The sequence below is a fragment of the Meleagris gallopavo genome, chromosome 26 (genome assembly GCF_905368555.1).
Source record: "Meleagris gallopavo chromosome 26, MGAL_WU_HG_1.1, whole genome shotgun sequence".
Lineage (NCBI taxonomy): Eukaryota > Metazoa > Chordata > Aves > Galliformes > Phasianidae > Meleagris > Meleagris gallopavo.
This window is the reverse complement of record NC_139429.1, coordinates 1,140,242-1,158,451: the sequence shown is the minus strand read 5'-3', so window position 1 is coordinate 1,158,451 and position 18,210 is coordinate 1,140,242. Positions and strand designations below refer to the sequence as shown.

Genomic DNA, 18,210 nt, shown 5'->3' with positions numbered 1-18,210 from the left:
AATGAACGCAGCCATCAGCTGGAGATCACAGGAATGCAACACTCTTTGAATATTCATTAGTTCTTCCAGACATCTGACATTTCTTGAACACAGAGTAGCAAAAACTGTGGTTCAGTCAATAACACCACAGTCTCATGGCTAATGAGGAGATCCACTTTCAACTCTTCAATTGAACACAAGGTGAAACATTGGACTGTTTTGGATGACAGAACATATCAGTATCCGTATTTGGACAGGGTACAGTAATTCCTCACGTGAGGATGAGCTCCCACTTTTTGCAGAGCTGGGGAGCAGCAGCCCAAGGAGACGTTATCAGACTGACCCCCAGCTTTAATTTTCAGTTTGCTGCTGGAAAACTCAAAATTTCAGGACAGTAAATTCTCCCTTGTGTTTCTACAGTGGCAGTTCCTACAGCCTAGAGAGCAGCAGAACAGTGTGTGCAAAACAAAGAAAAACAACTTCATCTACACCACAGTTACTAAAAATTGAATGTCAAGCAGGACAAGAAAAACTGATATGGTAACATACAGAGGACAGGATCCATGAGAGACTGAGTAATGAAAAGGTCAGGAGGACCATAAATAAAGCCAGAAGCAGCCAAGATGTGGTGAGGGAGAGAACTCATCTGAGGGGTACAAGTGCTCAGGCAGTTTAATGAATATGTTTTATGTAAATGGAACGATTACCATTCCAGGAACAGGAACTGCCCTTACTCTGAACACGACATGCATCCTGCATCAATCATCAAAACAAGGCACAAGCTGAATGCATTGCTTGTAGGGGCTGCACAGTGCAGGGACACAGCTTGGGAGACGTCCAGTGTTGTGTCTCTGAAGTTTTTCCTGGTTCTTGTCTCCATCAGTGACCACAGCAATCAGACTGAAATCACGAGCATGACCCACCTGTTGCTATTTGATGCCCTGTGACAGTATCCCAAATCCCACATCAGAATAAGCTGTAGCTCCTGCCTCAATTAAACTGCAGCCATCAAGTCTTAGTTTGGAAAATCAGGCAGCTTGAAATTCAGGACATGTTCATGGGTCTTCCTGAACCACAGCCTACACAGATATGACAAACAAAGCACCATGTGTAAGCACTGCCTCACACTGATTTGTACAGGAGGTCAGTGGAAGCCAGGGATAAAACACAAGTTCTCTGAGTCACAGCCCATCGCCTTAGCCATCAATTATGCTGCATTCTTTGATATTGTATATAATGAAGCACAGCACTTTGTTCGAGGCTAGCTGTTCATTTATACCAACAAGGACCTGTTATTTGTTCAGTTCATTATTATGATAGTCTATCATGTGTGCTGCAGGAATCAGTGCAGGACTCAGCCCTGCTGGCTGCTCTGCAGACACAACAGCAGCAGTCCTGCACACTGCAGCTCACGGTGTCACTGCAAGGAGCCTGAAAGCAGATGGGCAGAAAAAACAGGCAGGGGAAGCACAGGGCAGAGAGGAAACTATGATTCAATAAAACCTGACATCACGGGATAAATGTGATAAAAACTTCTCATCTGTGTTATTGAAGGGTCCTCGGAGCCGCAGTCCCACTCCCTTCTACTTATCTGAGTGCTGTTTCAGCCATGTGGTCTATCTCTACTCAGCCTGGCAGCACAGAGAAGCCTCATCCCAGCACAGACAAACCCCTCCTGGCCTTCCTTCAAGGCTCGGTTGGGCAGTGGCTCTCTCTCTGCCTGCACCTGGCATCTGTTTCTTCTCTTTCTATTCTGGGAGGAGGAGAAACAGCTGAGCTCTGCTACCGAATGCGAGGGAGGCAGATGGGGCGTGAATTCGGTAGTGATTGTACTGCTCATTTGTTTGGCATGAAAATGATGGACACATGATAGAACAACACGGAACATGGGGCGTAGGAATACTGAATAGCTTTTACCATCATTACTTTTCTCATTACTGCGAGTTTTGTTTTTTTTTTTTTTTTTTTTCTCATTCAGTGATAAATCTGCATGAATATGGATGGCTACAGTTGCCATCCTAATTATCATGAGGTTTTTCATCTGATGGGCTTTCCAATTTCTAGGATTTCCTATGGTGCATTTCTTTCACTTTCAAGCAATGGGAATACTCAGTTTTACTGCTTAGCTAGCTGCACACACTCCTTTCCAGGCACAGCTGAGTGTTTGAGTAACAGGTGAGAGGGGAGGTATTTGCTTCCACTATGGGATAGAACCACAGATTCATAGCATTTTTTAGTAACCTTTGGCTTTATCTGCATTTAATTAACTGAGCTGTAAATCCATACAAGATTGGGGGACCGAAGTAGAATTTAAAAAGGATATGCTTGAATATTAGGTTTTTGTGATATGAACCCCAACACCTTCATCAACCAGGACCATGAGTTTGATGCTTTACTTTTTAGCAAGAGTAATTCCAACAGTATATGCTGCTCAACAGTAGCCACCTCTGTATGCATCTGCCTACACACAATAACACCTGGACGTGCAGCCCTCCTCCCCAAAGCACAGCCAACAGTCCTTCAGAGCTGAACACTGCTCTGTTATATGCTGGCATCGCAGAGGGACCACCAGGCTCCACCGGAGTGTCTTCCCATTTCCCTAGCATAAATGAGATTGGAACTTGCCCTTGACTTCTTCATATAACAAAATGCCACCAGATAGATGCTCTGCTTCCCACTGCTCGCACCTACCTAAGTGACCAGCTATCCCTGGGCTGAATGGTGCCAGTGGGAGCATCAGAATCAGACTTTCAGCACTTATCACTGTGTCACTGGCCTCAAAATGGAAACTGCTGTCACTTTTATGCATGGACTCAGAGCTTGCCTAGTTTCTCTGTAACCTCATTAAACGTCCTCTCCATCATCCCCAAAACTGGTGCTTAACGCATTCTGGCAACGTGCCCTCCTGTATTGCAGCAGGTACGGCTGGCAGTGTGCAGGGCTTATGACAAGGTATTAATTACTCGAGCATAAATAACATTCCCTTTATCTCTACTTCAAGATCCGCTGCTTCTGATGGAAATATATTCGTAATAACGAATGAGAGAAAATGACAAAAGGAGTAAGTCTGAGCATAAAAATGAGTGACAGGTCTCACAATGAGTGAAAATTAAAGCCAGGGAAGCTCAAATGAAAAATAAAGGTACATTTTAACACTTCTGTTGATTATCCCCAGGAAGCAAATGCCAAGACTTGCACTTTTAATGTCCATGCATCCTCACATCAATCTAAGAAGCACAGTTTAGTAAAAACTAATAGTCTTACTGCACTTAAATATAGAAAGTCATGCAGGAGGAAGCAGTGCATGGAGACATCCAGGTCAGCTGGGCTGTGTAAGAGCACTGGTGACACTGCACAAGAACAGAACAGTTGGATGATGTGGTCTGGGAGAGCAGCTGATGCACAGGCTGAGGGCTTGCAGGCCTCCTTCCCACTGCAGCCCCAAGCCCTCAAAACAAAACCAAGCTGAACAACAAAGCCTTTACTGTGAGCAGCTCTCCTTCCCTGTCTCCATTCACAGCTCATCAACTCTCCTACATTAGGAAGGTGTTTCCCAGCCATCCTGCCAAGAAATGCAGTTTTTGTTTGCTCAGAAACATTCATTAATGATTGCAGGAAAGAAACACATACCTGAAATCAAACTACTTCAGTGAGTGTTGGCTGCTGAGACTTCCATTGTTTTGTACTGTATTGTGCTGGAAAAGCATTTGAGCACATAGATTTGCCTGCTGGAGAGACCAACTGTACCTTTATGTCTGCATGAAGGAACAGATTAATTCTCTTACTTTTAGAAAAACTCAACATGCTCAATGAGATCAACCTCTGTTTGGGATGCAGCTCAGGAGGAGAACATGGGCTGGTCTGAGATGCTTTGGGAAGGCAATGACCAGACTGCCTGACCCAACCCCCACATACCTGACTGTCATGCTATGCAACTTGAAAGTATGGTTCCTTGTATGCACCAAATACTAAGGTGCATGCTCACACTGACACGGAAGCATCTGTTCAACAAGGTGCTTAGGCCTGTGTGCAAACTTCAAGCACAGACAGGAACAGTCTGTGGAAGCCAAGAGAATACACAGCTGCATAAGGGCTTTGCTCAAGAAGAGAAAAATGCTTAACGCTCAGTCATTGTCATGGATGTGCACACACACCCAACTATACATCCAGCAATTATTTTGCTACTAATAATGTTCAATGACAAAAATTCCTAAGATGTAGGATATATGATTTCTCAGACTCGACAGTTCTGGAAAAGAGCAGCTTTGTGTGATGAGATCTCAGGGGAAATGAAGTGGTGAAATAGCATTTTGGCAATTTGAAGATGGCTAGCTTCTCTCCGGAGGGTATCACACAGGTAGGAGAAGCAAGGCACAGATGCAATCCAGTGTCATTTTCCAAGCTGTCTATCTCTGGCATCACGTTGGAGACCCAGCCAGCCCTCTCTCATGCTGAATTGAACTGGACAAGTTAGCTCGCCGGGTAGAGCTTATATAACCTCCCTCTGAGGGGCTGAAATTGCCTCTGCCTCACATGGATCAGTCACAGTTCTACTTTCCATTACTCTCTCCTACATTAGGAGTTCACTTCAGCTACAGAATGAAACGTTCTGGAATACAAAAAAAAAAAAAAAATCTTTGCAGAGGCAGAGGTAGAGTGAGAAGTGAGGATCTTAGAAAAAGGACAAACCATTCTAGGAAATCTTACCTATTTCTTCTCCCTGTTACCTTTCTTAGTTAATCCTGTTCTGTACTATTGCACCTCCTACCTCACAAAAGGAGAATGTTGCAGGGCCAGCCACCAACCAGCATGCTTGCACTAGTGGAGCCAGATGGCTTTGCTTATGTCAGCACGTGTTCCCATTAGCTATAGGAACATCAGCATCTAAACCCTTACTGTAAGTATGCATTTTATGAAAGAGAGTTTGGCAAATTTACTTACCCAGTCTACCTACTCCAGGGACTCTAGTGAAATTCCAGATCATTTCAAGTTCCCAGGTAGCTACATATCTTTTTTTAATAATCAACTTGAAATGAGGCACCCAGCCAGAAAGAAAGCTTTAAAGGGGCAGCATCTATCTGTTCTCATTGTGGATGGACTGTGAAATGTATCAGTAGTTCCATAAAGAGTGCACAAAGATGACATATTGGTCTGATAGACAAAAACATTGGATAAACCTGCTAAGATCTGCAGGGAAAGCTGTCCTATTTTGTAAGAAATAAACAACGATGTCTGTGGTCTTGGAGCAGAACACCAACTAAGCTCTGTTTGCAAAAATCACAAAACAAAAACTCCACGATGTACAAGAGAGGCTTTTTGGTCTTCGTTTAATTAAGCAGTAACAATATCTACAACACATCCACTCACAAGTTAAGTGAAGGCATGAAAACACATTCTTCATATTGAGATTGGAGCTTCTAGATCTTTACCTTTGTAAATACCCTTGCAAGGGGAGATACGTTTTGAATGTCCAATGAACATTTTTTGAAACAACTACTGGTGGGGATTTCAATTTTAACCGTGATTGTATTTAGTGAGCCTTGTCCACAGAGATCCAAATGCTTTGCAAATGAGTGCAAAGCTCAGAACCTCACCATACAGTTAAAAGGGGAGGGAAACTGAGGCACGGTGCTGTGCAGGGACTCGCCAAGATCAAGCAGCAGGAACAGAGATCTGGATATAAACCTCAGGTCTCTGACTCCCAGTCAATTCCTCACTTGCTGTGTATGTGGGTTTTGACTGCCCAGCAGCTCACGTGTTATACAGGCAGATCTTCTTTCACCTCTCCCGCTGTCCCATTGGCTCCACTGAATGCTGCTGGCTCCCTGTCTTCTTCCTCTTCCTCTTCCTCCCCTCTCGCTGTCTCTGCTTCTCTGCCTCCACCCAGGACAGTGGCACTGGAGATGCTGCTGAGGAGTTGGCCTTCCCGGCGGGACTCAGCCAGCTCTTTGGCACAGCACACAGGAGTGTTGGTTTCGTAAGTGCTGTGGAAGCTGTTGTAGTCAACTTCGTAAAAATCCTTCTCCAGGGTGAGGACAGGAGTGAAGCGATGTCCCCACAGCACCTCTGTGTCCATGTAGGAGCTGCGAGCCTGGCAAGTCATCCCTGGGTGGAAAGAGAGGGATGTTAAATGCAAAGCTTCCTTACATGCTCACCCAGCCACTTCTTTCATTTAAAAGCACTTTCATGTTATTTCCATACCTGATTGCTCTGGGACACAGACAAAGTCTTCGCTTAATAAGCCTCATAAAAGCCTCTATCATGAAAAAGCTGAGCTCTCAAAGGAAAAGGGGTGGACTCATCGCCGCATCTTCAGACTGCTTCCTGAAACCTGCACTTAAGGCTTTGAAGTTTGGTAGCACTAAGCAGCTTCTCTCTGTCCTCACATTTCTCTGTCGAGGTGCTGCTTCCTTGCGTGGCTGCTACTAACAGTATTTCTGGTGAATCACGTGCTAGAATGGCATACAGCCCCGCCAATGCACTTCAATCCTGACCCACACCGCCCCCAAGGAGGGTGAACAGCTGCCCTACCAAAGCCACCTACACTCCCACTGTGTCTCATGCTGTCCCTCTCTGGCTACAGCCCCTCCAGCTATTCCTCCTGCACACCAAGAGATGCAGTCTGTAAGGAGGAACATGCTCCTGCCCCATTGATGTGACCCACATGGGATGCTGGCTTACATATTCCTTTGGAGAGTTCAATCCAACTATAATAGGTTGGCTGAATCAAAACAGCATCACGTAGTCAAGCTTGTAAGCACATTGAATTGAGTGTCTTAATGGAATGAATGAACAATGGGCAATATGAAACTGATTTTGTCCAGCTTCTTCTCAGCCCCAAGGATCAGAGTTTGTTTATGTACTTAGAAAACTTTTAAAGAGGCTTTGCAGAGCAAAGATAAGGATTTAGCATTGGAGTGACCTCCTCTGCAATCACCAGCTGATTGAGAAGCCAAGGCTGACTTCTCTTCCAAACATTTGTCATCTGCTCATCCTGAACGTGTTATGCTTTTGCTCTTAATTCTGGTGAAATGTAGAAATGCTGACCTCACAAAGTCCTCCCACTGTTGTCCTTTGGAGTGTGAGTGATGGCCCTGACTGGAATACGTTCAAAACATGCACTTGATCCAGTTTGCAGCCAATGCTTCCAAGTCTACCTCCTGCAGCCCAAAGTACACAAACAGAAATCTGAAATAACGCACAGGGGGAAAATAATGGTGTCAGATGCTTCAGGAAAGAGCGTGTGTGTTCTCACCACGTGAGCTCTATGGACTGATGAAATCTCAGAGTAATCAAAAAACTTATCCTTTCAAAAAGCCACCTTTAAACAGTCTGAAGTTTGTTTCTCGTATTGCTGCTACAGTCTATTAAGACATGAACACAAGCAGGATCTGCTGAAGAATTTACTTGTCTCTTACTGAGTGCTTTCAAAGCCCAGGAATGCAGAAGAGGCTGCTGACACTCACAGGGCTGGGAGCTGTGAGCAGACAGGCTGACTTCTACCATGGCTTTCCAGGAGGTGCCTACAGGCACGGCGTTGTGAACCCAGGCCAAGAAAGAATGACCTTGCTAAATGCAGGGATCTGAGGCATCCAAAGGGAACTCCTGCCTTGTAATCATGGCCTGAAATAGTTCCTCCACTGGGGGAAGAACCTGACAGTGAACCCGAACTCCAGAGACATGATCATGGTTATTTCCTGCTGTAAATATTCAATTAAGGAAGGAACAATAGAAAGCTTTCATCAACCAAATACTGCTCGCTGCCAGCTTCCTGCAGGAGCTGCTTTCTGTAACCCCAGGGGTACGCAGAGCCAGCACAATAAGACAACTTGTAATTGCTCCATAATCCCATTCAAATATTCCTTTTTAGCACATGTGCAGTGGTATTTTAATTGCGTGGGGACATACTGCTTGGCAACTCCTACATTACCCAGTAAACAACAGCATTGTCTCTGCCTCAAATTCCATTAAGTGCCTGCTTTGCAAGCTGCCCTGCGCTCTTCAGCCTGGTTAATTAATGCAACTGTAATGTCCCCGGCTAATCACTGCCTTTGTAACTGCAAAAAGATGACAGAGGAGGTGTGGAAACAATAAACCTTGCTTTTATTAACAGCACATGGATGCAGCCTTCTCCCATTTGCATACAACGTGCACTCTGCCTTCTGTGCTGTGGATGTCGAATTCAGTCTTGCAGTGGGTCTGATTTATTCACTAGGCTCACACCTTTCACGCACTGCTCTGCACTCTGCAAAAACCAGCAGTTCTACTTCACAAGCCTTGCCTGTCCAAATCCATGGGATAAGTGAATCATTACATCCTATGCTCACATCCATCAAGAACCACACCAAGTGGGCCACTGCCATTCCGTTCCGTTGCAGCAGCCCTGCCCTGTGAGCTCCTGCTGCAGCTGTCTGAAGTGCTGCTGCCCTGCAGAGCACATGCAATAAACTGGAGGAGATCTAAACTCCCTGGATTTCTTGCAAAAATAATCATAGTATGATACTGGGTCTTGAATAATGCTGCTAATGCTTTTCTTAAAATAGATATAATTACATGCTTTAGGTTTAAATGGTGTGGATATTTAGTATAGTTATAGGGAAGGAAGGAAGTAGTATTTGGTGACTGGGGCATTTCATTCAAACTCGTTTCATGCCAAAGAATATCTTCATTTCCCCTTTGTCAGCAAAAGCAGATGTGCTTCAAAACTCACATCCAAACAAAAATCACTGAGATCTTTACTTTCCAAGCATATTGATTTTTCCAGGACCATTAAAAGTTTAATTTTTTCCTAAACAAGCTGATTTCAAAGTGAAGAAGTATTCCTACTATAAATTTGTACTGCCTGCCATCTGTGTAAATGTGAAACGATGTGCAAAATTTTCACCTTTCGAATTTCAGCTCCATCTCCCTCACCCACCTCATTTCAGAGCTCAGATTTCAACTGCAAACAAAACTGAATTTGAACTGAAACCAGATAAAAGTTAGAAGCACAAAGTTACAAGCAGACTCACCAAGTTTTCAGGAAAGCTGGAGCCAGCTCCAGTCCTTTCAGATAGCTGGAGACCAGGGAATGGCCTTCTGGTTTCAAATTCTGCATTGAGTATTTCATAGAGTGTTAATGATCATTTCATTACAGCAGAACTCTAACGAGTGGACCTTGGTTCTGCTGACCAGGATCAGTAATGGGGTCTGTGCACGCTCCTATTCACAGCAGCCAGGTATACGTTCAGAACGGCTTGTTTCTGCTTTCCAGTCAATGAAAAGATGTGAAATATATTGCAGTGTGTGTTAAACCAGGTGTTTCATTACATTTGAGAACAGAGTCACTGAGGAAAGATTCCTGTGTAAAATTGGTGTCAGGGAACTCTACCAAAAAGGCACTTTTCTGTCATCAAAATCAATGGGGATGAAGCAGCTTACATTTTATCAAAGACAAAGGCATGTAAATTCGTGCTGACAAAAACCCGTTATTTGATGGCTCTCTCAGTGAGGAGCCTATATTTTCTGCCATGCACTCAATGAGAGCTGCAGATTTCAGAACGTTTCACTGCTTGCAACACCACTGATTATGCAAGTGGAGCAGCGGCTGCTGGCTCTGCCTCACTGCTACGGAAAGGGGAAAAGCTGCAGGAGAGCACTCCAGATTTCCAGGCCTTACTTACCCTTAGGTCACCAGTTAAAATCAAACTTCATTATCGTGGGCCAAATCTAACCGCACTGTGCAGCTGTTTGGGTGCCCAGAGAAGAGCCAGCCGTCTCCCTCCAACTTCAGAGGTCATTTTTTTCCCTACATGTACCATCGCAGCCTATACCCGTATTGGCAGTTTCACAGGAGAGGGCAGGAGGACCACAAAGCACGACCCACCAGCCAAGAAATGGCTGCAGGCTTCCATCGGATCGCATCAGCAGCAGAGCTGAATCGTTTGGCACTGTTACAGAGCCTGGACTTCCTCAGCGGGTACAGCCATCCCAACCCCTGGGGCTGTCAAGACAACGTTTTTCATCAGCCTAAAATTAACTCTCCTCATTTAAATGCCACGAGGCTCAGTGATTATCTGCTGGCAGCGCGTCATGCGGATGCTGACTGCATGTTTGCTGTATTTGCTCTGTTCTCTCTGCAGTTTAGCCACAGACACTGCTGGAGGTGATTTCACCTCTCTGGCCCTGGCTTCATGTGCAGTTGTGCACACGCTGATTTCTCCCCTTACACCAGGTGCACTGAGGCTGCACAGTGCAGATTGCTGCTTCAGCTGAGCTCCAGCTGCATTACCAGGGTACCAGAGAAAGAACTGATGGGCTCAGAGCTATAACAGCAGACTGATGGCAAGCAGTAGTTATAAAAAATTTACTTCTATCACTCCAATTAAGAAATACACATCTTTAAATTAGCATCAACATTTGAGTAGTTATAAAAGTTGTTAGTCCCTTTGCATTAATTAGACCGAGGAACACTGCAACCTCCAAAAAGACAATTTTCCTCCAACTTCAAAAGGAATATTAGAAGGTAGGAGCATGGCCCTCCGATTATCCATGCTTGTCTCTTTGAGAGGAGGACATGTCCACGATTGATTCACTTTGATTCTTATGCCAGAGGAGAGTAATAGGATTTTAATATTTCTGAATGCTCTCCAGGCATGGAAAAGCTCTCAAGCTTTGTGAAAAAAATAATAAAAGGGCACTGTGATTTGAAAACCTTGAGTTTGATGGCCTTCCCTCTGCCAGGCAGAACCTGAGGCCCAGGTACACCCATAGCTGCAGACCCCTCACAAAGGCATTCAGAGTGACTTCAGGGACATCTAAGAAAAGAGGTGTGCCCACGTCTGCCCATGGAGCACAGCGTGGGTGGTGAGAGCAATGACTGCAGGTGTCTATCTCTTGCCTTTAATTATATAGGCAGCGCCTGTAACAGATCTGCAAGGTCCTTCTTGCACAAGAGAAAACGTATTTATATGCAAAATGCTAAACAAAACAAAAAAAGAACCCAAACCAGATGCTGAATACATGAGAAATCCACTTATTATTTCAGCCTTCCTTTGTTCTCCCAAGAAAATCATGACTAATTTCAGAATGTATTATGTTGCAACTGTTCCTTTTTCTCCTATGTATAAAGCCACAGCATTTGACTGTATCCTCTGTAAAGATGGATGGTTTGAGATGCATAAGGGCTACATTCCCATAGGGACAGGATGAGGAACTGAGATGCAGAATCCCGGCACGTGGCTGATTACTTAAATATATACATATTTACTTATGTAGACTGCAAGTCAGAAATATATCTACCTCTCCTTTCCAGGTGTTTACTATAATTTTATTTAGTCAGGTCTTTCGACTGTGTGGTATTTAATACAGCTGGGGAAAAGGGGCAGCAAAAACCAGTGAAGACAAAGGGTGATGTGACAAACACCAGTGCACCAATGTCTCCATACCCAGACATGAGCAACACTGGACACTGTAGACTCAGGTATTGATACATTTAATCTTGGTTAGTTGTTACTAAATAGCAGCAGATGGGTAAAGCTGGAAGAGAAGAGGTCTTTTCTGGTATGTAGACTATTTCATCAATCATCAAATCATCAAATGGTGACATTGCTTTTTTAAATGGAATCTTTCATGTCCTCTAACTGAACCAGCCATTTCTCCACCAAAAAACCCAGGTGACTCTGCAACCACGGGGGAGAGGTGTGTGAATTCCCACTCTGTTTGCACACCCTGGCAGCCCTGGTTGATATTAAGTACCAGGAGGGCAAGACCAAGACGTGGCCAACAACAGCCTGGCCCCCTTCTGTCAATAGGATGGTTCTGATTTTTTTCTTGCCATTGTGGGAAGCAGAAAGATAATGAAAGCAAAAATGTATTCACTTGGCAAACAAATTTTCCACCTTCACTCTCTTTCCTTTTATTGCAGGTCAAATTTGGGCCAGCTGGACGAGTGTCTCTTTAAGATATGGCACAAGAGAATTAATTCCCTAAAGTAATCTCTATGACCAATTCATTAAGCGAGCACTGCGAGCAGAGCTGCAGCTTTCAGGATGCCCACGAAGCAGCAGTGAAGTCAGAACTCCTGTCATCTATATTGATTTTGTCCTTCCAGTGGTTATTTCAGTCAGCAACGATCACCACAGATCTGCCCAGAAATGCAGCATCCCTCTGGTGCTCTTAACCTCTTGTGGAGTCACAGTGCCACAACCACAGTGAAATAGTGCTTGGAAAGGCCCTGAGCAGCAGCTGTCTGCATGGGGTGGGAGTGCAATGGCTGTGGGTCCCTGGAGAACTCTCACTTCACTAATAAAATGTTTATTTTCTTCTTCAGCCAAAGGAAAACTCAGCGTTTCAGGCTGGCTGATGTGCTTCCTGTGTGCTGGTGCCCCTCAGTTTCTTTACCCTTTTGAAAAATTCAAGCCCAGTGGAAAATAGAAGCGTTGTCTTAAACTATAATGTTTCACTTTGTAAACAAACAAACAAACAATCACTTTTTATTCGAAACTATTTACTGTCTTTGCCTTCCATGGAATGGGAATTTAATGTCAGTGAGGAGTTACCTGTCTGAGAGCAGGACAAAGCATTTCTTGGACAACATGTGGCTATCTAAAACTACAGGCTGTGGCTATGAAATTGCTCTCCTCAACCATTATTCACTGAACATTATTCACTCAGAGTGATGCTCAGAATTCCTTTGGTCATTTACACATTGACAATCACAGCACAGTCGGATCTGGCCCGCTTTCCAAACTCCTCACCAAGCACAGCCCCCTCGCTGCAGGGTACGACCTGTTGTTCCCTACAGACTGGGAGAATCTCCATTAATTTTCCCTCCTGCCAACAACTGCAGAACTGAGCTCCCCCTGGGCTGCACGCAGGACCTGTCTGCTCTGGGGCACCATGAGCAGAGCTGGATGTGTTTAATAGCCCCCTCAGTAGAGGGCTATTAAGGGAACAAGCAGTCTGCTGTGTTTTCTTGCTGTCCCAAACCTGAACAGATTGTAGTGGTGCCATCATTTAATAGAAGTAGCACTGCAGGTGAATTACACCATTCCTGAAAGCAGATGAGGCTTGGGCAATAGGAGGAAAGGACCAAAACAATTTGCTGGGAGCAGAAGTTATGATATGGAGGGAGGGTTTTCACAACGAAAGTCTCCAGAATGGGTTTAATCAAGATTATGAAGAGTAAGGACAAAGCAGGGAAGCAGAAACACTGTGCATCCACAAGCCACTTTCACTGGGACAAAACATCACGCATGTGCCATTCAGAAAATCATTTCAGCCTCTGAATCAGATCATACCATCACCTGAGGTCTGCTCCCACCCTGCTCTAAGCCCTGTGCAAACTGGCTCTCCTAGCTCTGGTTTTGAAATTTCACAACGTGTCTTCTGAGACCGTAACAAATCATTTCCACAGATGTCTGTTCCTTAATGTCATTACACTCAGGTCCGTACAATCCCTCTGGGAAAGGAGCCCATTTGTAAAATAATATTATTCCTATGCCATGCTTTTAATTTTAAGGTTGTTGCTGATAATGACTCCCCCTCACACACATCCAGCAGGGACTGAGCTCTCACAGGACAGCAGAGCAGTCCTGTTCAAACGGAATTTGATGGAGTCATGGTGTGATGAGGAAAGAGGCTTTGGACATGCAAGGAACTGCATTCCATGCTCACATCAGATGGTTCTAGTACCTGGTAATTGTTTAGGCTATAAAATAAGCTCCCATTACAAATCCTCCCCTTTAATATTCTTTTCCACCTCCTCTTCTTTTGCCACATCTTACAAAATTCTGCTGGCAAAGAATATTTGCCTAGCAATGCCACATGAATTCCACCCATACAATACAGAAATCCAACCTAAGCACAGTGCAATCTGCATAACCACCAATTAGCTGTTAGAAATGCTCACCTATTGCTATCCACTAATGACTATAGGGAAATATTAGGGAACAGAGTTAGTTCTCTAGAGTGCTGTCTTTGGGGCTGAGATTCTGGGGTGCAGGATTTGGAAAGACTATTCCTCCTTACATTCAGCTGTTAGGAGACCAACAGGGACAAATCACAAGGAAGGCATAATATCCATTGCAAGCAAAGGGCAGAATGTGTAGGACAGGATGCTGATACCACTGAGACCCCATATCAAGCAGAAACCCCACGTTAGTGTTTCAGAAGAACGTGTGCTTCAACAAGATGAAAAAATACTTGGGTTCAGAGCAGTCTTGTAACAAAAATCTTTAAATGCCAAAAGGCAAAACTACTCATAAAAGCAATTGTGTATCTTTGAGTCTTTCTAGGCTCCCGTATCTCTAGACAGCAATTTGCTCCTCCCTGCTGCCTGCAGTCCCATTGCCCTTAAGGACCCTGATCTGACCACGGCACGCTGCCAACCCCAGGCTGAGAAAGCCTGCCTGAAGGGAGCATCAGCATCTCAGGCTGCTTAAAATCACTTGCTCCCTGTTGGCTCTTTCTCAATGCCTAGAGTAAATGAATTAGCTGCAAGTGGTAAAATGATCCCTTACGCCTTGTCTTTTAGGTTTGACTCCAGAGTAAAAGCATCTTCTCCATTAGCCGTACCCCACAGGGATGCACTGCAGTGGGAAGGACACGGAGGGCCTTTGCAGACATCCATCCTCTCACCCTGTGAGAGGCACACTGCCACATCCCTTTTACACACCTTGAAAGGCTGAGGCACGCAGCTTTTCCAGATTCATTTTATATGGAAGCAGATTTCTTTCATTGCCCACCACAAATACACCCATAGGAGGAAACTGGGAATCACTTGAGCATATCTCCTAATCTGCCTATTGCACAGAATTGTTTTATGCTGTTAAACAGCTGGTATTTTTCCTCTCTGAGTTGCTTTTTAAATATGTCCTGCATCATGTGCAAGTCATCCAGTTTCAGCACACGCTGTTTTATGGGATATTGTAATACTGGGGCACTTCCTTCAGAGCCTCCATTAAGTAGCAACACCACAGCAGTATCTAAAATAACAGAGTTGCAGCCAATTTTTAATACTGAGGAGAAATGGAAAAGGATTTGCAGCATGAATTTTGATCACAGAAAACAGAACCACACAAGACCTCACAGACTCGTTCAGTTCATTCCTTTTTTTCCCATGGATCTATTCTAATTGATTATGGACAGCTCTTCATCTAACTCCTTTGTGTGACTCCAAACACTAAGTGTCAGCTAAAGGACCTCTCTTTCACTGTCCAAATCAGACGACAATACCCTTACCCGACTCACAAGAGAATGATAAACCCCAATATGTTCTCAGTGAAATTTCTCCCTTTTCTCCCTCAGAACTGGGACTGATTTTGACAAGTGCTTACCTGTTGCTTCCACCATTCCTTCCAGAATGACCACAATCTCAAACTCTTCCTTCTCCAGCTGGGTGCGGGACATCTCCCAGAAGGGGCTTTTCTCATTGATTTCATGTGAGATGATAAGAGGTGACACCAGGAACAATCTGTCATCTCCAGTGTCAAATCCCACATTGATGTCTGTTTGGTTCAAAGGGATGAACTCTCCCTCTTTGGTCTGTTTGGACTTAATCAGTTTGGCTCTGATGGAAGCCTCGACAATGTGGGAATTGCGGAGGTCTCCAACACGGAACATGAGACAGAGCTTCTCATCCCTCATGGAAATCACTGCATTGTTAGAAAACATGAGGGTTTCAGCTCTCTTCTTTGGTTGGCTGATCTTGACAAACATGCATCCCACCATGAACGCGTTGACTATGGAGCCCAGAATAGCCTGGATCAGAAGCAGTACAATGCCCTCCGGGCACTTCTCCGTTATAACCCTGTAGCCATACCCAATTGTTGTCTCAGTTTCAATAGAAAAGAGAAACGCAGAAACAAATCCACTGAGATTTTCAACACAGGGGATCCAGTTTTCATCTTCAAGATGGTCCAGGTCTCCCCGGATATAGGCAATGAGCCACCATATGAACCCAAAAAACAACCAAGTGATGGTATAGACCATAGTGAAGACAAGAAGATTAAAACGCCATTTGAGGTCCACCAGAGTAGTGAAGAGGTCGCTCAGGTATCGGTAGGTTTCTTGGACGTTCCCATGGTGCACATTGCACTTGCCACTTTTCTCCATGTATCGCTGCCGTGGCTTCTTACCTTCTGCTGTTATGAGTCGGGTTCTGTCAGTGGCAATGGGGACGTCATCCCGAGCCTGCTTGGGAATCTTCTTAGGCTCTCTGGATGCAACTCCGATGTCCATGTCCTGGTTCATGAAGATCCTAGAATCTCTGGCCATGGCTGGGCTGGGGGAGAATAAAGAGATGAAGTTTAAGATCAGAGGGAAAGAATCGAGACAACAACCAACATCGTTGTACTGTGTGAACCACTATGGACAGAGAAGGACCACAAGGAGTGCAAACATTAACACTGCCTTGACAAAGCATGCTGATACAGGCTAACTTTACACTGGGAAAGATTTTTGCTAGAGCCACACCTTCCCCCCTGGTACTGCTCTGCACAGTACTTTGAAGGGCTTCTCTACCAACATCCACTTGCTAAATACAGCGTTGTGCTGAACTGGGTGTTAAATACTGATCCGTAGCACATATTCTCTATGAGGCTGCCTGTCACCTCACTTACTGCATCACTGGACCTCTGAAACATGCAAATGAGAATGGCCTGGGTGATGTTTTCCTTGTTGAAACTTTTTGGTTTTCCTTTACTTTTCTTACACGGTACTCACTTGTCTCTTTGTTTTAGACCCAAAATTTCCCAGAGATCACAACCAGAAGCAAAGTACAGCTGTAATGATGTACGTTCTCAAAAGGGATTGGAGTTTCCTGGTGCCTCAGGTCTGGGCTACCAAGAGAAGTCTTAGAAATGCACAGAAATTCTCTGCACTACTGCCTACCTAAATCTCACACAAGTCTAAATTATTCATCAAGGTTTCCCTTACAGTCAGCAGAGAAAAGAACCTCCAGGGATAATGCAGATTTCAGATGTACTGATTCACCTTCTGGGTATATGCACTGCTTTCCACAAATTATTCTGGGATCTTGAATCCCAGAGGTGAAATAGGCTTTTAGTTCAGCATCTTCAACTATGTGTCTACTGGTCTGATGGATCCAGGCCTACTGGTAACCAAATATAAGAGAACTCTTTTACCTCATTTGATGCCAGACAAACAGCAGACACTTTCAGAAATGTAACAGCTATTAAAAACCCACGGTCTACATGCAAAACTGTGCTTGATCAGATACAAATAATACAAAATGATGTCTGAAATTATTTTTGCTGGTTATCATGCAACATCCTGTTTACTCAGATGATTTAATATACCTCTAAAAAAAAACCCCACACATGCTCCATAGAAAAATGAGAATCTCCACTCTAAATGCAGGGCACAGACAAAATCTCTGTGAAAGACTACCTGAGAAGCCTTAGGAATATCAAAGATAAAGCAGCAATATTCTCTATGATGTTCATTCTCTGCATTGCCCTCAGCAAATCCTATTAAAATCCAACTAAATCTATTACTGCTCCCTCTATCTTTAATCTTCTTATGAGCCTGTGAATAAGAAGGGGTGTAGAGATACAATTAAGAGTATCTTGGGAAAGATAATTTTAAGAACGAGGAATGTAGCTTCATCTTTTCAGAATTAAAAAGCACGAAGGGTGGGCAGGAAGGAAGCAGAGGCAGGATGACTACACGAAGTAACAAATTTCCACTTCTATTCTGCTGTAGCCAAGTCTGGTTAACAGCAAAGAACTGCTCTACTCCCTTGTACAAGTCACCATCAATCATTACCCCACTGAAACAGCCAGAGCCTGTTGTTGGAACCATCCCTGCTGGCTCCATCCACCAGGGAGCCCAGCCATCTGTCCGCAGCACAGCCCCAGCGCTTCCTTCTGCTGGCAAAGCTGCCTGCTTGGAAGGGTCTGAGCCAGGGCTGGGGCAGTGCAGCCACAGGAAGGGGAAGCAGAAGGGATTCGTGTATCTGAGATGGTGAGCTCAGGGAACCGGTTTGCTGTGCCCACTGCCTGACATCATAGACACGGGTTAGGTAACCCCAGCACTCTGCTGCTCCCTTTCTCTAACAGCATCACCAAGGATTTGGGCAGAATATTAATCCCTACCGCTGTCCTCACATTCCTTCTCTGCAGAGGACTCTCAGGGCTGGCTAACAGCAGATTTAGACGTATCTCGAGTCATTTTCTACCAGTTTTTACAAATTCAAATCCCCCCAGACATTGGTGTGGCTCTTTGCTG

General features: G+C 44.5%; 1 protein-coding gene across 2 annotated transcripts in view; it reads right to left on the bottom strand.

The window, feature by feature from the left end:
* Nucleotides 1-5,289: 5,289 nt before the first annotated feature.
* KCNJ5 (potassium inwardly rectifying channel subfamily J member 5) overlaps nt 5,290-18,210 on the bottom strand; it is a 50,457-nt gene continuing 37,536 nt past the window's right edge. For both annotated transcript variants that reach the window (XM_085209462.1, XM_003212669.5), the window contains 2 exons: nt 15,297-16,243; nt 5,290-6,084 (listed from right to left, as the gene is read on the bottom strand). In XM_085209462.1, coding sequence (XP_085065588.1) covers nt 5,738-6,084; nt 15,297-16,236 — 1,287 coding nt within the window. In that variant the 5' untranslated portion in view covers nt 16,237-16,243 and the 3' untranslated portion in view covers nt 5,290-5,737. The remainder of the gene's footprint in view (nt 6,085-15,296; nt 16,244-18,210) is intronic.